Source organism: Alnus glutinosa, chromosome 4 (genome assembly GCF_958979055.1).
Source record: "Alnus glutinosa chromosome 4, dhAlnGlut1.1, whole genome shotgun sequence".
In the NCBI taxonomy this organism is placed as follows: Eukaryota; Viridiplantae; Streptophyta; class Magnoliopsida; order Fagales; family Betulaceae; genus Alnus; species Alnus glutinosa.
In genome coordinates this window covers 2,969,479-2,995,193 of record NC_084889.1, presented here as the reverse complement: position 1 = coordinate 2,995,193, position 25,715 = coordinate 2,969,479, and the positions used below count along the sequence as shown (strand labels likewise).

The window sequence follows — 25,715 nt, the reverse complement described above, 5'->3', positions numbered from 1 at the left end:
TAAAAAAGAGTAATTTCTCGAGGTGTAAGAAAAGCTTACTGTTCACACGTTCAAATAAATTGGTACTGTGCGGAGGCTTTCACCGCTTATTATATATCTCTAAAGTAAATATACCCGAAAGTTGAAGGGCAAAAGAGTAATTTCAGTGGGGCTAGCACCACTATTTTTTTTTTTTTTTTAAAGAAATTTTTTTAATTTTTTTAAAAAGCATTTTGTATTTTATTTTTTTAGACATATTTTTGGTTTTGAGAAGAGTTTTGAATTTTGTTTTGAAAAATGTCTTAAGGTGTAAGCCATATTTAAAAATTCGTTAGAATAACTAATATTTGAGTAGAATTTTCAAGGTTTGAAAAGTCAAAAAAAGGTTGCTTAGGGAATATTGTAACTTTTTAAAATTGAAAGGACATTACAAATTTATGTTTCAGCGAAAAACATTTTATAAATTTTATTTTCTATATTAAACCGCGTAGTGTAGTTGTCCATTTGAACCAAACACTCTTCTTTTCCCTTCAAAAAAAAAAAAAAAAAAAAAAAAAAACACTTTTCTTTTGTTTTTTAATTTTTTTATCTTACTCTCGCTTGTGCTGATGACGTACAATTTGTTAGTTTTGTATCATCCTATTAGCCAGGAAGACGTGAACCTCCCAAATTAATAAATAATTCCTAATGAGGTCATTGAAAACAATTCTGTGCGCGTAAGGGCCCGTTTACTAATTCTCCCTCCTTCCCTTCCTTCTCCTTACTTTTACCTTCCTCGAAAAACATTAAATTCAAAATATATATTTTTTTTACTTTTTATATCATATCAATAATTTTTTATTATTATTTAAATAAAAAAATTTATTACAATACAAATTTTTTCTACTTTTTCATATAAATTCTTTCTATTTTATATTACATCAATCACTTTTTATTTTCACACAACAAAAAAATTCTCACAAAAAAAAATAGGAAGGTAGGTAAAAGAGATTACTAAACGGCGCCAAAACAAATAATAATAAAAGAAACGAAAAACCCATTGACAAAAACCCGTTCGGCTACAGCTCAAATAACATGTGACATTACACCGTAGCTGAATGCTTTTCGCATTTAGATTTAGATAATCCGATGGTGTCGTAAAAGTGGTGATCGGGTGGTCGCAGCACTACTGGCTTGACGAGACAAGTCAACACTAAAGTCCGACGCTTTCTTCTTTTAATATATATATATATATATATATATATATATATATATATCCAGGCAATTGCCTTTCAATTTTTTCCTTGCCGACTAAGCTAGGTACGTACGGATCGAGCTCGCAGCCTCGCAGGTGCCTTTCTTTCCTATCCTTCATCTCACGAATTTCTTTCTTCATTTTTTGAGATTGTGCTCCTTATAATTGGTGTCCGGTTGATTGTTTTTTGATTTGCCAATGCTTTCAAATTTGTACCGTTTCCTGCATGATATTTCTGCTACTGTTCTTCCGTTTGATTCCATTTGTCTGGGCCTTTTCAATTGTGGAACATGTATAAAGTTTCTTTTCCGTGTTCCTTGGAATATGCAAATAATCATCCTTGTTTAATCTGTTGACATGGGGCATTGCGCGCGTCAAGTTGTCCGCGTTTGGACCTCCTCTTTTTTTTTTTTTACAACTTACTGGATGGGTTCCGATTGCATACAGAGCGCTCTAAGCTTGTGAGCTTTGCTGAAGGATATTATCTGATGTGGTCGAGTACATCAAAAGGAAAGTAGGACCTCAAGGCTCGATTCTCGCTGGCTGTGATCCAGTGTTTCGGAGGTGCAGGTGGAATCGCGGGCTGGGATCCGGTGTGACGCACAGAAGCGTGGTTACGACGGTCCGGTAGACCGGCAGTGTCCGATCCTGAATCCGGGGTTTCCTTCTTCAGACGGCTGGTGAAGCCGGCGAGTGTTTGCTGGCGGAGGCGCGTGAAAGACACCTGCAGTCAGTAGAGGCGGCGCGTGTAGGCACAAGTCGGTTAAGTTCTTTAGTTGCATATTTACTTTCATCTGTATAATTGCTTAAGTTCTCTCTCTCTCTCTCTCGCTCTCTCATGAACTTGTTTTTGGGTCTTTGAGAGTTGAGACCGTTGATTTCATTTATATATGCGAGCCTTTTTACATTTTTTTTTTTTTTTTTTTTTCTGGGGCATGTGATCCATTTTACATTAATATTAGGAGTTTAGGACATGTATGCATGTTCCTTTCTTGTTGAATAATTTCTCACCAACTTTAATTAGTACTTGGAAAATTCTTCCTTTTTAAAATTTTTATTTTTATGTATTTAAATATTTTTGGTTTCGTCTAAAGTTATGTTTGGGAGTACTTGTTTTATAGCAATACTTTTCACATAATTCGGAAGCTTGCCTGTATGCTGAATTTCAGGTGATCAAGTAACACGAACTATCTAGTGCAAGACTAGGAGCAAGCAATTTAATGGAGGCCCTCAAGAAGATGAAGAGGGTTGGAGCTGGTTTGCTAAGAGCATTGAAAAGCGACACATATCCTTACCAACCTGAGCTTTCACGTCATGCCGTAGTCGTTGCACTGCTTAGTTGCGTCTTTTTTATCTGCTTCGACATCAGGCATACTCTTACCGATGACAACAGCATTGTAATGTGGTCTGTGCACATTTGTTTGTTTGGATCCTTCTTCATCTTTTTACAGCCTTGGGTTCAATTCTTTTCCCAGCCATTGATAGGGAAACCGAGCTATTCAAATTTCAATAAGTGGTAAATTTTACTCGATCTCAATCTTATGATGATTGTGTTTAATTTACTGCATATATATGTATGTGTGTGAATCATTGTAATTTTTAGAAATTGAGTTTTGTAGGTACGTATCCTGGCTTTTAGTAGCAGCTGTCGATCAGTCGATGGGAGTGTATATGAGAATGAATTTGTCTCTATTTTTGACAACTTTTGCCTCTTCAATTCTCTGTCTTCTTCTCTTCCACACTATTTTTGATGGCCTTCGCTACTTTTTTTCACGTGAGGCTCGAAAGTGGCCAGATTTGTGGACCATTCTCCAACTCTCTGTTGTAAGTCCTGAAGACGCTTTTGGTATCATATCATATATAGTAATCTAAGAACCACCTTATTATCCTACAACTATTTTACAACTATTTTACCTGCATGTAGTAATCTCAAACAATTCTTAAATTTTTAATGAGAACTGATTCAAAAATTGGCTGGCTGGGATTGCCATGAGATAGTTTTGGAATAAAAATATAGTTTTTAGCATTACTCTTTTATCGGCCACTGTTAAAAACAAAAAAAAAAAAAAAATGAAAAATTGGTTGTATTAACACATCAACAAAGTGAGATAAAAATTTGGTGTATAGCATTACTCATTTCGTATTGTTGCAAGGTTTTTCCTTTATAATGTAAACTCCGATAATGTTCATGCTTTGAAGGTTGTCGGTATAGCCTGTTGTGTATTTCTGAGTCAGTGTAGAGAGACACCGCTTGAGCCAAGAAATTTGAAAGACCAAGTCTGCTCATCTTGGCTTGGTCCGGTTGAGCCTGCGAGTACCTATTATTATCCACTTTTTTACATGTGGGATAATTACGGGCGAACATTGGTTATATATGAGGTTCGTACAGCTAATAACTATTATTAATTTTAAGTAATGCTATTTCGTAAATTTTTTATACGTACAGAATGTGGGTCTGGCCCTCCACAAGCTGATTAGTTTTTTTTCTTTTCCCTCTTCTATGATCAGTTATTTAGCAGTGGGTCGGCTACGGGTTCATCGGAAGGAATCTATCTCGTTTACTCGTCATGGACGACACTTGTAGGACTTTACATTGCCAATTATATAGCGGAGAGGTCATTTGAGTAAGTAGTACGTTTTGTAGCCTAATTTCATATGAATTATGACCTCAAGCTGATCAGTGTTCTCTAAGCTCTTTAATTTGCTCAGGTCAGGCGGCGAAGAATACGAGAAGAAGGAAAAGCATAAGAAGCCTGATTTCTTAGATATGGTTCCCTGGTATTCAGGGTATAGTACATCTCCTCCATCTCATCTTTTCTTATTATTTCTTTGCTCCTCACCAAAAAAGTTCTTTCTCTTTTTGGAGGGTGGCCGGATTTGTTATATATAATTAGATTTTCAAGTTGATATATGCAGAACATCAGTTGATCTGTATAAGACTGTTTTCGACCTCCAGGTATCAGTAAATATCTTCCTAGGTCGCTTTGACATGCGTATATTGCAGGTATCACAAACTAATTCAGTTGTATTTTAATTTCCAATTAAGTATATATATATATATATGTTTATTTTCTTTTATGATCTAGGCCAGGTGATACAATAACTCTCTTCAATTCTTATATCCTGTAATGCCAATTAATGAGCTAGCTAGCTCCTTCCTTCTAGTTTTTGTAGGGAAAAGAAAAACTAACTGGTTTTGCGCGCATCATAATATTGTTTTGATATCTTTTTATATATCTTTCCCTTTCTCCCATCTTCGATCAGGCAGCAATGAATCAGTTTCAAGATGGAGCCCAACAAGGAGATTTTTTATACGAACAATTTAGTAAAGAGGAAGAACTATGGTTTGATTTCATTGCTGATACTGGTGATGGTGGGAACTCAACCTATACTGTCGCACGCCTACTTGCTCAGCCTTCCATTCGTTGCACTAATTCAGAGCTTCGCTTACCACGTGGAAAGTTACTGCTCATTGGAGGGGATCTTGCGTAAGTTGAATATTCTTATTCATATTTTGACACTTTGAAATTTTAACTAATTCATATTTTGACTTTGTTCAAAAGGACACATGTTAATTAATTGATTTTTATGAAATTTATGTTCATTCTAAGCTTACCTTGAGACTTGCTGGGGATATGCGTAAATTGGTAGTGCTTGCTATTAGAGCATTAATACCCATATTCTGAAAGACTAATTAGTTTACTAACTAGTCACATTTCTATCTCTTTTTCACTCTTTTTCTCTTTTATTACTAAAAAACAAAATATGACTTAGGGAAGTGTAACGACCCACCCCCAATGACACAATATTGTCCGCTTTTGGCTCCCACAAACCAAACTTTTCAGGAGGTCACTCATCCTAATACTACTCTCGCAGAAGCACGTTTAACTGCAGAGTTTTGATAGGTTCATGGCCATTATGGCTTTAAAAACGCGTTGTGTCAAGAATGATACGTTTATACATATAAACACATCCCATTCGTAGGAAATGTGGGACGTCACAGGAAGAGTGGATGAATTCTTCTTCATTTTCTTATATATCAAAACGCCTTACAAAGCCCATATGTATAGGCATACAAAAAAAAAAACAAACAAACGTCCAAAGCCTTTTCTTCTCCCTCTTTATTACAATAAACACCAATAACTCCTCTAAGTTATGATAAAGTCCATTGATTCTTACTCTTCCACAAAAAGTACCTTAAGGGAAGATGTTTGCTCAAGGCTTATAAAGACCACAACCCAAGCATACTTTGACAATGTGGGACTCTTAACACGCCTTCTCACGTGTGGCACTATTGTCTAAACACGTGTACAACAGGAGGGAAGACCCAATATTGTCCAAGGCCTTGAAGCTCTGATACCATGGTAAAGTCCACTGAGCTTTACTCTTTCACAAAAGACATCTTAAGGGAAGAGGTTTGCTCAAGGCTTATAAAGCCCACAACCCAAGCATACATTGGCAATTTGGGACTATTAAAATTTAAGAGACCAAAAGACATCAATTTAAGAAACCAAATGCCATCATTTATTAAAAGAATTTTTAACTTCTCTATTAAATAACATTCTTACGTTTTGGATTTGTTGAACTTCCAACACGCCCCCTCAAATCAAAACTGTCCTCATGCCAAGGCTAAGTGTCAATGTGTTTTCTTCATATAAACAGTATGCTCATATGGACATTTGGTGAAGCCATTTTGATGAAGGTAACTATCGATGCGTGCATTCCAAGCTCTTGGTGCCTGCTTTAAGCCATATAACGTCTTTTTAAGGCAGTACACCTTGCTTTCTTTTCCTTCCATTATGAAGCCTTCCGGTTGTTGTACGTATACTTCTTCTTCAAGGATGCCATCGAGAAAAGCTGACTTGACATCAAGTTGGTATATCTTCCAATTTTGATGAGTGGCAAGTGCGATCCATAGTCTCACTGTGTCAAGTCTCGCAATTTGTGCAAAGACCTCTTCATAGTCGATGTTGTACTTTTGTTTGTAGCTTTTAGCTACTAGACTTGTCTTGTATTGAGAAATTTCACCTTCTACAGTGCGTTTGATTTTGTATACCTACTTGACACCAATAACATTTTGGTTTGGTGGGATTGTTGTCAACTCCTAAGTGACATTCTTTTGAATAGCATGTATCTCATCTTCCATTGCCGATCGCCAACAATCTTCTTCTACGGCTTCTTGGAATGTGAGAGGCCCATGATCAGCATATAGGCAGAAAATATTAGTCTCTTCATCTTCTGTCTACTCATAGATTTTTTCGAGACTTCTCATCTTAATTGCACTTTGATTTGTGGAGGATCTGCTGCTGCTATCTTCCATAGAAGGTGTTGTAACGACCCACCCCTAATGATACAATATTGTTCGCTTTTGACTCCCCAAACTAGACTTTCAAGGAGGTCACCCATCTTGGTACTACTATAGCAGAAGCACGCTTAACTGTGGAGTTCTAATAGGTTCATGGCCATTACGACTTTAAAACGTGTTGTGTTAAGAAGGATGCATTTATACATATAAGCACATCTCATTCCCAGGCGATGTAGGACGTCACAATCACCCCCTCTTGGGACTCAGCGTCCCTACTGGCGACCCTCATGGGATCACCAAATTCTTGGCGTCCCAGCAAGTGCTGCTGGGGACCCTCATAGGCTTGTGCATGCTCCCCCCATCTCAGACTGGGCATTGGTTCTGATACCATTTGTAACGACCCACCCTTAATGACATAATATTGTCCGCTTTTGATCCCCCAAATCAAACTTCCCAGGAGGTCAACCATTCTGGTACTACTATTGTAGAAGCACTCTTAATTGCGGAGTTCTGATAGGTTCATGACCAATTACGGCTTTAAAATGGGTTGTGTTAAGAATAATGCATTTATACATATACGCACATCCCATTCCCAGGCGATGTGAGACGTCACAGGTGTAGAGTCCCTATGTGCTGGGGATGGTGTAGTAGGCTGAGAAGATGGTGGGGTACTTTGTGGAGCTTTTGTTGAGAGCACATCGGGCTCCTTTAACACTTGTTCTTTGGCCTTGTCTTCACTGCTCCAGCTCCACACGCTTTCTTCATCAAATATAACGTCTCTACTAACCACTAATTTGTTTGTTAGCGGGTTGTAGAGCTTGTATGCATTCGACTCTTCGCTATATCCGAGGAAAATACATTTTTCACCACGATCATCAAACTTCTTCCTCTTGGATTTGGGAACTTGAGAATATGCAACACACCCAATAATTCTTAGGTGTGTTGCACGGGTTCACGTGATGGGTTCGGGTCAACCTGTTAAAGGTCAACCTTGATACCACCCATTTAACTAAAAGGGTCAGACCCGTCGACCATAATACGACCCACTTAAATAACGGGCTGTGTCGGGTTGACACAACTCGACCCGACCTGTTTGAACTATTATATAATAAAGTCTATAAAAATAAAATAAAAATAAAAACACAAATTTAACAAAAAAAAAAAAATCATATTGTTTGAATAATCATATTATTTCACTGCTGAAATATGAAATATTGAATTGTTTTATTGTTAACTTGTTTTGGTTCAACTTCAAGTTTGAAAACTTGAAAGAAAAAAAAAAACTCCGCTAATTTTTTTTTCAATCTTTGCCTTTTTTTGTTCAAGTTTTAACTCAACAAAAGAAAATACTTGTTTTGTCTTTTGTGAGATTTTTTTTTTTTAAAAAAAAAAAAATTTAGTCTTTACTTTTTAGACAGTGAGAGAAAGAGAGAGATAACATGATTGTTTAAGTTTATTTTTTAATGTTGAAAAAAATGATTAAGTTTACGGGTCAAACGGGTTGGCCCACAGGTCAAACGAGTTGACCCGATAATGACCCGTTTATTAAACGGGTCTAACGAGTCAACCCTATTATGGTCCGAACCTTTTTAAGCATAATTCTAACACTTTAACTTAGTGTCAGGTTCATGTCGGGTTCACGGGTCGTGTCAAAAATTGACAGCCCTACTTGTAACCGCTCCACGCCTCTTGAGGTGTCATATTCTTAACACTTTTGGTAGGACATCGATTAAGTAGATAAGTTGAGCATGCCACAACTTCTAGCCAAAAAAAGTTTAGCAGTCCTTTCTCCTTGAGCATAGTTCTGGTCATATTAAGAATGATACGATTCTATCTTTTGGCAATCCCGTTTTGTTGTGGTGTGTAAGTAGCAGTAAACTGATGCTTTATTCCTTGTTCCCTGCAATACTTATCGAATTCTTTTAAGGTATATTCACCACCTCGGTCAAAGCGGAGAGTTACAAGCTTGTGACCACTCTGATTTTCAACAAGAGCTTTAAAGTTCTTGAATACAATAAAGGCAGCTGGCTTTTCTTTAAGAAAATAAACTCAAATTTTTTTGCTAAAGTCATCAATAAAGGTAATAAAGTATCTATTATCTCCCAAGTACATGGGCTCTATTGGTCCACATATGTCAGTATGAATCAACTGTAATAGTGACGGTGCTCTCCAAGATTTGCCGCTGGGAAAAGGAAGTCGTGTCTGCTTGCCAATTATACATCCTTCATAAACATTGCTCAATGGCTTAATTATTGGTAACCCATGTACCATGCCTGATGAAGATAGTAGATTTAGGCCGCTGAAATGTACGTAGATGGCCAAAACGAAAATGCCACTTCCATGACTCACTTTCCTTGAATTCATAGAAGCACTTCTCGGTCTTTATATTAAGATATAACGGGAACATGCGATTATTGGTCATTGGAACATTAGCCACAATCCTTCCACACGCATCTCTCAGAGTGAGAGAGTAGTCCTTCATATGTATGTTATTCCCCTTCTCGAGTAGCTGCTCAATGCTGAGAATGTTGCTTTTCATGTTAGGCACATAATAAACATCCAGAATATACTCGTTCTCACCATTCTTTTGATAGATTTTTATCTTCCCTTTGCCTTCAACTGGGAAATTGGAGGAGTCTCCCAAGTTCACATTTCTGTGAACTTTCTCTATGAGTTCTACGTACAGATCTCTCCTCCCACATATATGATTGCTTGCGCCAAAATCGAGGTACCAAGCCTCATATTGTGAATTTGAATCATCATGAGCAAGAAGTAGGGTAGACTCACCACAAAAATCATTTGTTGCTTCTACAACATTGGCTTGTTCATCGTCTTTGTGCCAACAATCCGAGACATAATGTCCAAAAACTTCTTGCAGTTGTAGCATTGGATATTCTTGGTGTTTCCATGTCCATGTGTGGATCTTTCTCGTCCTCGTTTGCCTCCTCGTCCCCGACCTCTGAAGCTTTGAATCTCCTGTTGACTTTGGCTAGGTCTTTGGTAAGTACCACATCTCTGGCCTCTACCACGACCACGATTGGAGCTGAATCTTCTTTGGTCATTTAGAGTTAGTTTTGACTCTAGTGCGTGTTCCATTACAGTAGAATTAACATTCTTCTACATCCTTTGCTCATGTACTTGTAGTGAACTCAACAACTCCTCAATTGCAAGCTTCTCAAAGTCCTTAGACTCTTCGATAGCTACAACTACATACTCAAATTTAGAGGAAATGGATCAAAGTACATTTTCAACGACTCAGGTGTCATCGAGCTTGTCATTGTTTCTTTTCAAACCATTCACGATTACCAACAATTGTGAAAAATAATCAGACATCAATTCTCCATCCTTCATGTGAAGAGCCTCAAACTTGCCTCGTAATGTTTGGAGACGGACATGTCTCACCTGTTCGTCTCCTTTGAAGATGGAAGCTAGAATCTCCCATGCTTGTTTCCTTGTTGTTGCTTTAGCAACTTTCTCGAAGGTAGACTCGTCCAACCCTTGATAGAGTAAAAACAAGGCATTTTTATAATTATTCATCTGTTCCTTAAAAGCATTCTTCTCATCTAATGTGTATTCAGCTTCTTCCTCCTCAGTGGGTTTCGTAAATCCGTCGGTTATGAGTTCCCACAGATCTTGAAATCCAAACAGGGCTCTCATTTGGATAGACCACGACCCATAGTTATCTTTTGATAATCTAGGGATTTGTTGCTGGACATTGTTGGATCCCACAAAAAAAAAATGGAACTTGGCTCTGATACCAATTTGAAAGACAAACTAGTTTACTAACTAGTCACATTTCTATCTCTTTTTCACTCTTTTTCTCTTTTATTACTAAAAGACAAAATAGGATTTAGGGAAGAGTGGAGGTATTCTTCTTCACTTTCTTATATATCAAAACACCTTACAAAGCCCATATTTATAGGCATATAAAAACACAAGCGTCCAAAGCCTTTTCTTCTCCCTCTTTATTACAATAAACACCAATAACTCTTCTAAGTTAAGATTTCAGTTTAAGAAACCAAAAGACATCGGTTAAGAAACCAAAGGCCATTATGTATTAAGAGAACTTTTAATTTCTCTATTAAATAACCTTCTTATGTTTTAGATTTGTTGAGCTTCCAACATATTCCACTGTCTAAATCTCTCACACATAATGAAATTCAGTCTGCTATTTCCTGTGAGCGAAATCACAATGGAAACAAATATATTTATACTGTATGAGCCATCTTAGCCACAAAATACAGAATATAGATTCTTTGATGTACTTTGTCTAATTAATTATTTGTGAGTTTTGAATATATGCTACTAGAAATTGTTCCTCTTCAAACAGTTTCGTAAGACTTCTAGTTTGAGCTAAATTTCACATACTCATGTCCAATATCTCATAATAAGGACAATCATTCCTTAGGAGACAATTATCATTACAAGATAACCGAATTGTCAGCAACATTCACTTACTTAAGATGATACATTTCAAGGATTGTTGATAGTGTTCAAAGAACCCATTGTTATAATAAGATGTTAACAATACGACTATCTATTTTGTGTATTTTTAAAGATTTTTGTTTTAAGTTGCATTAAAATGTATGAGCTGCAATATAAATTAAGTTAAACTTTTAAAATTTTTGTTTGCTAGCTATAAATTTCTCATTGTGTGTAGCGTTACTACATACTAATTAATATCAATATATATGGTCAGATGCTATTTTTGTACGTAAAATATGTTTACTTTGTAAAATTTTGCTTCTATTAATCATATATATATATATATAAAAGTCAAGTTCCAACTTTGAGTTAGGTTAGAATTATGATACGTGGAGTGAACCCATATTTTTAAAACATTGAACAGGTCATTTAAGTAGAAAACCGGTCATTTACGAAAAACTGAACCGATGAATTTTAAAAGTTGAACCGGTTTTGTCATTATTTTAATAAATTTATTGTATTTTAACAAAAAGATAATGAGTGTAAATCTTCATATGAGACCAAAATAAAGACTTTTTCGCATTACAATATTAAGTGTCATAATATCATTAAGTGGTGAGAATTTTTAAAAAAAATTAAAAATTAAAAACTTTTCCATATCTCATATATATATATATATTAGAGCCGAGTTCTAATTTAGAGTTGGCCTACAATTGTGATACGTGGCATGAACCCATCATTATTTATTTATTTATTTTTTCGTTCATTTGTTTTTTTAAATGTTCATAATTATATAGGATTGAAATATAATAAGTATCAGACTGACAATATAAAAATTCCCACTAATTTTCTATTTTATGCTTTGATAATCAAAATCATGGTTTTCTTCTTATTATTTTTATTCATACTTATTTTCATTCTAAATTAGACCTATGGGAACAAAGATTTTAACATGTTTTAATTTAGAGAAATGTTTCTTGCACACACTTTGTACACAAAGTCCTACATCTTACACACTGAAAAAAATAAAATTAAAGAACGTAATAGGTATCACACTAACAATATCAGAGATTCCTACTATTAATGCTTTGATAATCAGAATCCAACCTTTTCTCTTGCTACTTTTTTCTCTTTACACTTCTTTTCATTTTAAACTACACATTTGAGAATATTTTGAATGTTTTAATTTATATGGATTAAAACTAAAATTATGGTTCTTTTGATAGTAAAATTTTATGTGATTTATATATTCATGTAATGCTCTATGTACAATGAAGATGTTTTTTTAAGTTTTAAAATTAAATTATAATCAATAATTCTGTGCATTGTGCGGATTATGAGCTAGTTATATATAACTTTTATAGGTATCCTAATCCGTCGGAGTTCACATATGAGAGGCGCCTCTTTCGTCCTTTCGAGGATGCCCTTCAGCCACCCATTGACAAGGATGCGGCGGCCGTGCCTGGTGATGGACCTCAGTGTTTTATTATTCCCGGAAACCATGGTACGTACGTAATTGGTCTTAGTTTTTGCTTGACCCTCTTCTGAAGTTGGTTCTTAATTTTCACCCACAACAAGAGATCGAGGGGTTCTTGGGAACTGACTAATTATTTATATAATTGATATATTTAATTTCTTTTGGCGTGACAGATTGGATTGATGGGCTTCGTACCTTTATGGGGAATATATGCCATAAGAGGTGGCTGGGGGGGTGGTTTATGCCTCAGAAGAAGAGTTATTTTGCTTTGCAGCTTCCTAAAGGATGGTGGGTATTTGGTCTTGATCTTGCACTGGATGCCGATATCGACAGGGATCAATTCCATTTCTTTTCAAAACTAGCCAGGGACACGGTATTTAAATTTAATTTAATTGAATTTTATCTTCTAGCCTTTTTGGAACTTTAATTCCGGGTCGTTGATGATGACTTTAATTGGGTAATTAATTAATAAAGGTTGGAGGGAAAGAGAGTGTGATCATCATGACACACCAACCGGATTGGCTTGTTGAGTGGTACGAAAATGGTGGTTCGAGGAATAATAATTTGGTGTCAGAGCTGATATGTGGTATTTTGAAAGGAAGGTGTAGGCTTCGAATTGCTGGGGACATACATCACTATATGCGCCACAGCTCGGACCAGCTTCCAGATTCCCAGTCGGTTTATGCGCAACATCTAATTGTAAATGGTTGTGGTGGAGCATTTGCGCATCCCACCCATGTCTTTCGTGATTTTACTCAATTTCATGGAGTCTCCTACAAGCGTGAATCCGCTTATCCTTCTTTCGAGATATCAAGAAAGGTACGCGCGTACGTATATACGCATACGTACGTACTTCTGCAAGCTGACGTACATTTTCTCTTTTTCCGCTTGGTGATCATATTGATTTCGATCGTGCAGCTTGCCCTACGAAATATTTCCAATTTCCGAAGGGAGAATTGGCAATTTGATATTATTGGTGGCATCATATATTTTATATTAGTCTTTTCTATGTTCCCACAGGTAAATTTAAATATATATATATATATATATATATATATATATATATATATATATATATATATATATATATATATATATATATATATATATTTTTATATTATGAACTTAAACAGGCGTGTAAAGTTTAATTTTGTTTGTTTGTTTGTCCATCTTTAGTGTAAGCTTGATGACATCTTTCAAGTCGATTCACTTTCGGGTTTCTTGTGGAGTTTCTGTGGCACACTCTGGAATGCTGTCATATACATGCTGGAGCGCTCTTATGTGTCTCTAGGAGGTGCTATACTACTGCAGATTATAGCAATTGCATTTGTTCCCTCCAAAGTATCATGGAGGACACGTGTAATCACCGGAATTCTCCATTTTTGTGCGCACCTGGCCGTAGCTCTAGTTCTTATGCTGGCTTTGGAACTGGGTGTTGAGGCGTTTGTCCGGCATAGACTACTAGCAACTTCAGGCAAGTTTTTCTTTTCTCTCATATATTCGTTACATTCAAACAACGTTTTCAGTTTTCATCACACTTTAATTATATAAGGTAAAATCGATCGATTTATATAAGGATCTCTTACTTGAGTGACAGGAGAGAGAAAAAAAATCTCAAACATATAATATGTTTTCTTGATCAGGCTATCACTCTTTATATTGGTGGTACCAATCGGTATTTCCTCAGCACTTTCCAGTTCCATCTCGCATTCTATCTCCTATAAAAAAATGGACATTTGGCCTTTATCCGGCAGGTATCAAGTATCTCATGTCTGCATTTGATGTGCCAGAGGTAAGAAACGCGAAACGCTCTCCTTGTTCCAGAAAATATTTATTGATGCTTATACTTATGAAATTTACTGTCAGCTCATGGCTGTGGCGCGAAGCAATATTTGCGCGAATGGGATGGAATCCATGTCTCGATGGGGTGCCATACTTTATTACGCTTCTGTCTTCCTTTATTTCTGGGTCTTGTCAACCCCCGCAGTTTCCTTTGTGTTTGGGAGCTACTTGTACGTCTGCATCAACTGGTTTAACTTGCACTACGATGAGGCCTTCTCCTCTCTTAGGATTGCCGATTACAAGGCATTAACGCGATTCCATATCAAACCCAATGGTGATCTTCAAGTTTTCACCCTAGCCGTTGATAAGGTAAGAAATATAGCGTGTAGTTTAGATCGGTTGGTTCAAATGGGCTGTTCCAACGTAGTCTTGAATGAAACTGTACGTTTGACATGCAGGTCCCGAAGCAATGGAAGGTGGATACCAAATGGCAAAAGGAGCAAAAAGATAAACCTGAGGTATTGAGTCACCGTAGAGAGGCCCCCAGCAAATGGACTGCAGCTGCTGCACAGCAGGACCCACTCCATACTGTTAGGATTATTGACCAATTTGTTGTAAAACGTAATAGGAAAATGAAATCTGATTAACCTGTATGTATTAACAAACAGAAATATGATTTTCGAACAAGTATTAGCTCATTCATTCGCTGATCTATGCTGCTCAAATTTTAACATTACTGTTCTTCTCACCATTGAGAAAGAAGGGAAAAAGAAAACCCATCTTCTGCTTTTGGAGTTTCTATTAATTTGCTAGCTATCTGCAGCCTTAAGAAAGACGATCAAGTGCGCTATTATTATTATTATTATAATAGTAGTAGTAGTATATTCTATAATCCAACACGTCAGATTATCTATTCTCTCTATACCATTTAAATATACTCTCTTTACTCTTAATGCTGTGCTCATAAAAAACGAGTGTTCACAGCCACCGCTTGAACTACCGCATAAACCCAAGAAACACGTGCTCGTTGTCGTCCGGCCGTGCTTCCCCACCACCTTAGGATATTTCTCTAGCCTAGATCGTCCAGGTAAGGATGCATAAATCGGAGTGGTTAATTTCGGAGGGGTTGCATTCAGAATTTTAGATAGAATAAAAAGATAGCTAGCCAGATGTGAATGCCCTAAAGTAGTGCTATGCATTGTCAACCGTACTGCGAGTCATTCTTTATCAAGTAGTGCTGCACATCATTTGGAAAGAAAAGTTATAAAAGCATTCCTGGTAGCTTCATCAAAATAGTATTTTAGCTTAATCATTTCACTAATTATAGAATGTCATATCAGTTTATAAGGAAATTTCTAGTAAAAAACTGTAGCATTCTTAGCAGTTAGCATGACTCTTGATTAAAAAGAGACTTCCACATTTGCATGCGAGAGAGGTCTGGCCTTCTTTTTTCCAAGTTTATGATCACTATAAACTCACCACACCAAAGCAATGAAAGAAGAGTTGATTTATCTTCACTTTCCTTTTTCTTTCTTTTGGAGTACATACAACTGGAGAAAGAGGGAGGAACTTATAATACGGATGATGTACAAAAAAAAAATTTTAAAAAAATTGAAGAATTAAAAAATTAAAATTTCTGTTGTGCAGAACGAATTGGATAACGATCGAGTCCACCATGTCCACAGCCATTATCTCGATAGGTTATTATTCTGACATACACAGGCTGCCAGACTTGGCCGATGAATTAATGCACTTGCAACTATCAAAATTTGTCTTCTGCAGCTTCTATATTTATGTTTAACCACCAGAGTCAATGCCAGCTCCAGAAGTTCCTATTGAGTACTTACACAAATTTGATGTACAGAACTCAGAGCAAAATCATCTCTTCATTTATATCGGGCTCTCATCTTCTGCAAAAATTCTAATGTTTCTTTATATGAAGGATCAGTGCGGCTGATCGGTTTGCATGAGTTTATATGATCTGTTGACTCCAAAACCTGATTTGAAATATATATAAATATATATAAGAGAAGGGATGAAGAAGAGGGAGAATATTTGAAGCCAAGTACCTAAAACTAAATGAGACGCGGGGTATATCCATTACGAGAAAATAGAAGGCCCTAGCATCTGTCCAAATGTGATTTCATTCCCTATATGCTAGAAACTTGGAATTAACACACAGGTCACCATCTGCTGCTAAATATAACAGTTTCTCCAACATTATTGATCAATACTTAATAAACACCAGAACCAAGATATAGTCATGTTTGAGAAGAAATATGTAAGAAGATAGGATTCTAAAGCTTTGGGGAATCTAATCTAAAGAACATGCAAGAATATCCTATTAAAAAAAAATCTGCAATTTTCTAATGCTTTTTTTCTTCGTTAAGCGGTCATATTACGATGGATAGCTACTGTAAGCACAAAGGATATATCCTAGACAGGATGCAGGCCAGAGAAAAAACAATGAGTGGTAAGTACTGACAAACATGTACAGCATGCCACGAACATAAACTTTCGAGTGTTATTAGAAGCAATAATTGGAATTGGCTTCCTGCAAGATCTGATGCCTTAGTAAAGATTCAAAGCAGCCTTCATATGGTTCAGTTGGGAGACCGAGACATTCCTTTATGGGTAACTTCTAATTCTAATAGTTACTCAAGTAAAGGGACTTGGGAGGAACTTAGAGATAAGCTTCCAATTGTAGAATGGTGGAGCTTGGTATGGTTTTCTTTAGCTATTCCAAAACACTCCTTTATTCTATGGTTGGCCATAGAAAATAGCCTTTCTACTGGAGATATATTACAGAAATGGGGAGCAAAAGGGGAAGTTAAATGTATGTTTTGTAGAGGTTGCATTGAATACCGTGACCATCTATTTTTTGGTTGTGGATTTAGCAAGAAAAAAGAATATGGAATGCAACCAGGATACCATTTCTACTAAGTGGGAAGAAATCATTGAAAAGGGAGTGAATGAGTGGAAGGAAAAGAGTATTAAAGCAGTGATTTGTAGACTAGCATGGGGCTCGGCAGTATACCACTTGTGGATGCAAAGAAATTATGTAAATTTTGGGAACCATTTAATCTCTGAGGAGAAAATAATTCAAATGGTTTGTTGGGAGGTAGAACTAGAATTATGCAGAAGGATAATTTCATGAGCAGTGGTGAGAATCTGGTTCTATGTGCTAATTGGGATATCCCCACTCATGTCCTAATTTAATACTGGTTGGCTGCTAGTTGCTGGTTAGGCTGCTAGAAATAGTCCTGTGTCTCTGGTTGGCTGCAATCATTGGCTTTTGCTTGCTGGTTTCTGGTTTATGCTGCATATGTTGGTTGCTGCTTACCCGGCATTCTGATCCTGGCTCTATTTTCTGAGTTGAAATGGTTTTGTTGCTGATCTGGGCTGCTGGAAACAGAGGTTTCTGGATTTTGTTGTAGAGGGGTGGCTGCTGTTGGTTTTCCTGGTACAGGGGACTGATGCTGATAGAAGAGGGAGTTCCCTCGGTACAGAGAAGTTTCTCTGTATTGTGGTTCTTTGTTTGTATAGTTTCTGGCTTAGTTTGTTGTATAGATTTATTGGTTGGAGTAGCTTTCTGTATAGTGGCTACTGGTTGTGCTGTGGTAGTTTGTGAGTTGTAATTGTTTCGGTTGTTGTAAGGATCAGCTGGTCTTGGTGTTCTAGCAGGATTTCTGCTAGAGTGTTTTGTACTTACTGTTTGGTGTTAATAGAAATTCATTCATTAAAAAAAAAAAAGAAGCATGCCACAAACACTAATGGAGGACTTGTATCCAAAAAACACTCCCACGAGAAACATGAAGCGTATGGGGATGTTAAACAGCCAACACTAAACATGTGCAAAGAAACTGAAAACTCATGTCCACCGACTTTTGAAAACTTACAATAATTTGAGTGAAAGACCCCCCATTTTCTTTGTTTTAAGTGAGATATATTTATCAAAGTCATACTTACAACAAGTTCACCAAACCCAGGATACGCTGATTCAATTGGTACTACTTCCATTCGGAAAGCCCATCCTCCATAACCTTCAACAATTGGAGTTACCTTGGTCTGCAAAACAGTAGCTAACTCTTAAACTCAGAGAGAGAGAGACTGAGGAAGAGATACGCTATTTTAACTGAACTGTGGACTACCTCACAGAAACTGAGAACATCAAGCACCCCTTTCTTATGAAGGTGTCGAAGAAAGTCATTAAGCTCTACTAGTACTGGAGACCCACTTCTTAGCTCCCCTATCTAAGAAACAACATGAACCAAATGCTATTAACATCAATTCTTGCATTAAAAAAATAAAAAAAAAATAAAAAAACTAAGATATAAAAGTAGAAAACACCCATCAAGTGTTAAAAAAAAACAGCTTTGTTTATAAAGACCATATACTAACAGTTGGGGCAGGGCGAAACACGAGGCCCATTCGCCAAGGCATATCTGCTAGTTTGCTGCCAAAATGTGGGCAGCTATAGAACACCTGAAACCATGGGAAAACACAAGCATCATAAAGAAATAATCATTGAAGGGTGATAGAAGCATCAGCAATGTGAAAATTATTGATTGACGCATACAACTCCAATGGTGTTGTTCACAAGGTTATCAATATTTTCTGCTTTAGCTTTATAAAGCATCTGCTTGACAACCAAGCCTCCCATGCTGCAGACAAGAGAAAGTCAATCTATTAAAAATAGATAATATGCACACAAACACACACACCAAATATAGACTCATGCTGTGAACAAACAGAAGCAAAATTTAAATTCATATTCACTCTAGAAGGCATATAACTTTTACCAATCACAGGATTAGTTCATTTTTTTAATTCTTCACCAATTAACTGACAAACTTATTTTTTCAAAACAAAAACAATAAGGCGGTCCAAAATGACAAACACTTGGGATGATTTACATTTATTAACTAAACCAGACCCACTAACATAAAGTTCCTATTGTTCGGGACAGAAATCATTAATAAACTTGAGGATGAAGGTTGAATGACAGGTTGAATGACTATGCCTATGTGAAGGCAAGATCATTTTTTGAAAAACTTCCCAAAAATATGTCATGTTACTTACTACATCAAAAAAAAAGAAAGAAAGAAAAGAAAAAGAAAGAGAGACTTTCTGAGAAGCCCCTCTTTTGTGCCCCTGTGCGAGTAACTTCTAAAATGAGTATATAAATGTAGGAAGGTTGGCAATGTTAGTTCCTGCAGTACCATTTTCTTTTGTTGGAAAGGGGGACGGTACCAAAAACTTTATGCCAGACACACGTTACATACATCCTCACATCACTTAAAGGCTTGTTAATAAGTTGACGGTGCAACAGCTCAAGGGAAAAGAAAAGTCCGATGCATCCAAATGATCATATCAAATACCAATGACTTGTTTAAAAAAAAAAAAAAAAAAAACCCAAGACCATACAATAAGACCAAGCAAAAACATGAATGCACGCATGTTGGCATGAACACACACAATCTCTTTTCTAATACAACTATAAAACCTGTGAGTCACAAACACCACAGGTCGATTCCCAATGCCTGCAGCAACAAGCTTCTCCAATAGCATGGAGCTCACTTCCTGCAATTCCAGCGGAAGCAGGTTAAAACAATCATCAGTGGAAAGTAAATGATATATAAGCCAACCAAAAATGAGCAAAGAAACTGTGAGAACTGCAGATTCCATTGTTGTTCATATGAAGGGAAATCTGAATATCATTTTCACTGAATAGTAGTATCACCTAGGATTGGTCTAGATGGACTAAGATGAGATTCTTTAAATATATAAGTAATTTAATTATGAAAGCATTAACCTCCATAATGACCCCAATGACTAGCTCAATCGGTTGGGGACCACGCTTCATGAAGTGGAGATCACTAGTTCTAATTTCTCCTTCCCCCTCCCCTTGGGGTGAAAAAAACTAACTTATCATCAGTTAATAACAAGTTAACAACGTAAGAAAACTGCCAATGTTAGGTCAAGTCGGCCTTCAAAATGCAAAATAGTATGATGAGCTAAAACTCTCAATGTGAAGTTTCCATGCCCCAAAACTCTTAAGTATAAATAAAATTCGCAATTTATTGATGATATGGATTCCTAGTAACAAACATAACAGGCTTAACCATTCAAATGAGATAAAGATGCTTCTTGAGTGTCAACCAAAATGTACAAACCTGAAGAGGCAGGCTAGCTCCAGACCATTGTGTAAGATTCGTCTGCATAAATATGCAATAGTGGGTTAGATGCTGAAGAAAAAAACCTGGAGATCACCTTCATAAACCTACTATACTCACCAAGGGATTAAGGGGACAAATTTTGAAGAGGTGACTGGTAACGAAATCCAGTAAAATAATCTCTTAAATTATTGTCAGACTCAAAACAAACCTTGTACTTGAGAGTGAACATGCGAGCTTGAGGGAAGTCAGATGAAAGCCATTCACCTGGCCAAAATGTTCCTTGCTTCCCTGCTTCCTGATCAATCTTCTCTACCAGGCCAGACTTAGTTGAGGATTTGTCCTCAGCCATACGCCAAGACTTATAAGGCCCGCCACGGAGGCCATGGAGAAAAACAACATCTAGCAGAGGCGATTCTGGTTGTGAGCCAATGTAAGACACATCAACAGAACTAGAAAAGTTACCATCATTTGCGGTTGTGTTTACAGGTGTAACCTCACAGGCAACAGTATTAGCCTCAGCCAAGGAAGATTTATCAATTCGAGAAGTGTTCTCATCTACTTTTTCAGGACACTTCCAGTGAGGCAGTTCAGGATTGATTAAAAATACCAAGTCATCATATCGGGGACAAATGTTATTTCTGTTTGCAATTCTAGTGTCAGGAGGAGTTCCAATCAAAGAGTCTCTATCAATTTGGTGATTGCAAAATATATGTAAAAGTGTTGCTCTAGCATAACTTTTTATCTTAGGATCACTGCAACCAGGAATCTTTCCATTTGCACAATCCTCAAGCCATTTACACCAAGTTTCATCTGCCACAATAACCTTCTGGACTTTCGGAAGAAGCGAAAGGATACTTAATAGGCGAGCAGCATGCCTGCGAATGTGAGCTGTTGGTGGAACACGAACACTAGATGAATCATTTGTATCAGAAGTAGCTGATTCCCCAGTACCACTTGCAACCTGCTCCTGTGCCTCGAATGTTCTAGATGCATCATAGGCTTCACTTGCAGCAAGTTTCTCATAATCATCACACAACAGAAAACGTCTCAGCAAGCATAGAACCCCAAAACCAGTTATTTTGTCCTGAGATATAGAATCTTCCACACAAATTTCAGTCAGTGCTTTGATCCCTTTAAGGGTTGCCAATGCAGAATCAGCTGCATCGAACTTAACAAGGCTATCTTTTTTAAGATTTTTAAGTGGTCCTGTAAAATTTTCCAGAGAAAGTAGATCTGCCAGAGGGAATGTATCTACAGAACCAGTGGCTGATCCCAGCTGCTTTCCTGCTAGATTAACAACGGCACCAGCTAATTGATTAGCGATTTGTCCAGCAGAAAGAATATTCGACTGATCAATTTGGGTCTGCAAAAGTTAGTAAACTTCATAAATAGTAACAGAGAAAGCGCTGAGAAAAATTAACCCATAAAAAAGAAAAAGAAAAGAAAAAGAAAAAGAAAAAAATCTAATGAAGGGTACAAAAAATTAGAACCAAGGCAGTATAACCCAACAAATTTTCTCCATTCAACATCAGTTTGATGTTAAATAGCAATGAGACAAAGGAAATCTCCAAACCTTCACTTTGTCACTTTTTGGCTGAGCGCTTCCTTTAACTAATGATGTCTTGGTGGAACCCAGGATTTCAGTAATCATAATAGCTAACCAACCTTGAGAAATTGGTACAGTAGATGGTCCATAATCTTCAAGAATGCAAGAGAGGATCTTTATGGCAGATGATTTTACAGTGTCAGAAGAATTTTTTCCGAAAACCCAAGGAAGCAATATACCAGACCACTTTTGACTCTCTTCAAGAGATAAATGCGTGTCCCCAGTACAAAGCAATTCTAGTGTCTTTGCCAATGCGTCTTGCACATGCTTATGCTTTGTCATTCGTTTAGCGGTGTCCCTCATTAGATGAAGACCCTTCTCCATCACTATCTTTTTGGCCTCACGGCTTCTCTCTACAGAAACCAAAAAAGCAGATAAAGCCACCTGGGCTAAAGGAATGTCCTCATGTTTACTTGCCTGAGAAACAGTAGAAAGAAGACTATAACTCCAATTAGAAACAGAATCATTTAAGGGCAGATTACGATCCTCTAACAGCAACCGAGCCACCAAACTGCCATGCCATTTCACAGATCTCTCTGGTGCCACTAAAGCAGTCATAACAGCATGGCCATCTTGATCCAGTTCTTGAATATGAGACCTATTCACCTCTGATGCCATTGCCCAATTTGCTAATGCCCATGCAGCAAAAGGTACAGCAACATGTTCACAATGCAAATCATCCCAGAGACCAGGAACGACAGCAGAAGACAAATTGGCTTGCACTAGCAAACTATCATGCTTATTTTGTAAGACAAGAGCTTTAGGAGTGAGCCTAGCTGATTCTACATGACTAGCATCACAATTCCCCAACTTCATAAGCCCACTAGTCCCAGAAAGCCCCAAAACAGTAGTACCTCCAAGAATTTTAATTCCAATTCCTTTCATTCCTCTCCCACCATCTTCATCATCTTCATTTCTATTTGGCTCATCCAAATGCATTCCACCTTCTTCAACAACTTGAATGGCCGCGGCAATATCTCCAGTTTCAGCATTCCCTGGTAGGGAGGGCTTCAAGGGTACCTTGTCTAAACTATCACAACTGGAGGTGACAATATCCATAATGGCAGCCACGAGCATGCTCCTACCTTTCAAAGAATCAGAAACATCGAATGAACTACGTCTTGATTGCTGCTCCCAAAAAAATTCAACATATCAATTGGAAGAGAAGAACTAAAAGCATTAAGATAACTATCATAGTAATAATCACTAGTGCACAATCAAACCAAACGAATCAATGATTAGAACGGTGATTAAGTAATGCCATATACAGGCAGTAGTTAACATCAATGTAATATATATTATGGATATAATCCATCATAAAGGGGGATTCTCACATTTCTTCTATGGGCTCTCCATGCAATCCAACTACAAAGCCCCCTTTTTATCATCTAATTAAATAGACAAACCCCAGGTCTTACTTTTACATCTAAGCCAATGTAAGATATTTGAAACTAAAATTTTTGGTGGCCGCAAGTTACCAGCAAATCTGTATTGCATGGCTTTTTTCTAACATGGAAGCATTCTCTAGGCAGTCTCACAAAATTAGGACAATAAGACAATGCTTATCAGTATCAGCATCACTCTTTACTTCTGGGTTTCTGCTACCAGATTGTCACATTTCTATCAAGAGATTGTAATGCTTACTCTTCAAGACAGCGAAGAGAAGCATGACAATGCACATCGATTTCAGATACAATTCCAAGAATGCAATTACAACTCACTTCAAACTTCACTCCTGACTCCCGTGATGGATTCAACTAACACACACCAAGAAGAAAGGCATTGGATTCTCCAATTGTCCAACACTAGCCCAACTCTACTTTGCAAGAATTACATACGTTAAATATACTTTGCAAAACTCACCTTCTTCGAGCGCTGAGGGTGACACGAGAAAATGAACCTAAGCAGATTCGGAACAGCGCGAGGCCTCCCGAGCACGGCCGCGGATACGTTAGGATCGGCGATCAAGTACGCCAGCGCCCTCGCCGATTCCGCCTGGGTCCCGCACCCGTCCCGGGGGACCGCCACCGACTCCAGCAGCCAGTCCACAACGGCGCCTCCGCCGGCACCGACAATGGCCGCCCTTCGGCTTGCATTCGCTGCGGAAATGTCGGCAAGCAGCGCCGCGACCCTGAGCTCGAATCCCGAGCGCACCTCGTGGTTGGCTGACGACAGCACCGACGTCAGCGACTGCCAGAGCACCGAGGCGGCCACGCCGGTCTGCTTGGCATGGTGGAAAATCTTCCTCAGCGAGTCGCCGGATTTCTGGACCGCGTGCTCAATGCCACTGTACAACGGATTGGAGGACCTGTGATCGGATCGATGGTCGTGATCGTCGGAGGCGAGGAGGGCGTAGGAGGCGATAAGAGCAGAGACTAGCGTCACCGAGAGGGCAGCGACGGAGCCACGAGAGAACGAAGCGGTGGGGCGCAGAGACGGAGGGTTCGCGTGGCGGTGGTGGAGAATCGGTGGCGGTGAGACTTGTTGGAGAATTTCAAGGTTTTTTGGGGCTTCGGTGGGGTTTTGGGTCGAGGCAAAGCGTCGAGGAAGAGCGCAGCGGAGAGGGCGTCTGGTTTTGAAGCAGAACCGAAGCATAGCTTCGTTTTCTCTCTTAGATTTCTCGGTGCCTCTTGCCTCTTGCCTCTTGGTGTTGTGAAATGTCTTATGTCTGGGTATGGCGGGAGGAAAATTCGCGATTCGTACGGGAAATTAAGGACGACGATAGATGGTAAGTAAGGTCTGCATAAGGTGATAGATGGTCAGTAAGGTCTACATAATAGAATTTTCTCCGAGAAGATGCGGACCTTTTTTTTTTTTTTTTTTGAAGTACATGTTATATATTATTTTTTGCCTCATCTTCCAACCATTTCTTTTGCAAATTCGTAGGTGAAAGATAGGTTTAAAATGATTTCTATAATTTTTTTTTAAAAAAAATTACGGATTGCTTGATGCTGTTTTGATCTACCTATAAAATAAGAGATTATTATATTTAGTGGCATTGAATAATGATAATTTGTTTGAAATGAATAATTCCGTTATTAACTTGAGTTAATAAAAGTTGAAATTGCAACATTATATATAAGAATGAGATGTAGTACATGCATATCTATTGTATATTTTTTGTACATCACCTTTTTAAATTAATCATTAGATCTGTAGGACCCACATGTAGATCATTGTAGGTCTTATAAATTTAATGATTAATTTAAAAAAGTGATATATAAAAAATATATAGAAAATGTGCAAAAATTATTTCTCTGTACGATTATCGTTTAACTTGTGCTACGTGGGGAGTTTTTTTGTCTTAAATTCTTCATAAAAAAATTTAAGTTACCAATGCCGCATCCTTGGAAAACATATAAAATTATATTTTAAAATACATTACAAATAAAAAAAAAAAATCTAAAAACAATTATACAATCAAATTATAAAATATAAAATTAGATTTAACCAAGAAAAATATGTTCCTACCTCTATGAGTTGATTTGCAGTCTCCAATTTTTTTCATCTCATATCTGTGTACAAAAACTATACATTAAAAATACAATCGCGTATAATTTAAAAAAAAAAAAAAAAAAAAAAAAAAGAAGAAGAAAAAAAGAGAAAGACAATTTTGACTTGAAGAGCCTTTGCCGAGATCTCGTCCCAAGGGATTTTTGCCCAATCTCTCGGCTGCTCATTTTTGACAAATCTTAAGGTGTAAATAACTTAAAAGATTTTTCTCACGG

The 25,715-nt window shown here is 37.4% G+C and overlaps 2 protein-coding genes across 5 annotated transcripts; one reads left to right on the top strand and one right to left on the bottom strand.

Annotated features, from left to right (window-relative positions):
* Positions 1-1,263: 1,263 nt before the first annotated feature.
* On the top strand, positions 1,264-14,914 carry LOC133866925 (uncharacterized). The gene is made up of 17 exons (XM_062303588.1): positions 1,264-1,309; positions 1,661-1,971; positions 2,383-2,729; positions 2,833-3,037; positions 3,413-3,592; positions 3,722-3,837; positions 3,923-4,000; positions 4,130-4,217; positions 4,478-4,701; positions 12,308-12,447; positions 12,594-12,793; positions 12,895-13,239; positions 13,339-13,440; positions 13,597-13,894; positions 14,064-14,212; positions 14,287-14,571; positions 14,661-14,914. The coding sequence occupies exons 3-17, from the start codon at positions 2,434-2,436 to the stop codon at positions 14,847-14,849; spliced, it is 2,895 nt and encodes a 964-aa protein (XP_062159572.1). The 5' UTR covers positions 1,264-1,309; positions 1,661-1,971; positions 2,383-2,433; the 3' UTR covers positions 14,850-14,914.
* A 778-nt stretch (positions 14,915-15,692) lies between these two features.
* On the bottom strand, positions 15,693-24,743 carry LOC133866412 (uncharacterized). 4 transcript variants are annotated; one of them, XM_062302924.1, is made up of 10 exons: positions 23,851-24,742; positions 21,955-23,115; positions 20,590-21,744; positions 20,379-20,420; positions 19,709-19,785; positions 18,782-18,866; positions 18,604-18,687; positions 18,354-18,455; positions 18,172-18,270; positions 15,693-16,199 (listed from the first exon to the last, which is right to left on the bottom strand). In XM_062302924.1, exons 1-10 carry the CDS (start codon positions 24,580-24,582, stop codon positions 16,089-16,091), a joined length of 3,648 nt encoding a protein of 1,215 aa, XP_062158908.1. In that variant the 5' UTR covers positions 24,583-24,742; the 3' UTR covers positions 15,693-16,088. The 4 variants fall into 4 exon arrangements, with proteins under 4 accessions (XP_062158908.1, XP_062158910.1, XP_062158911.1 ...); XM_062302926.1 differs by having other exon boundaries at positions 21,955-23,072; positions 23,851-23,987; XM_062302927.1 differs by having other exon boundaries at positions 21,955-23,068; positions 23,851-23,967.
* Between the last annotated feature and the right edge of the window lie 972 nt (positions 24,744-25,715).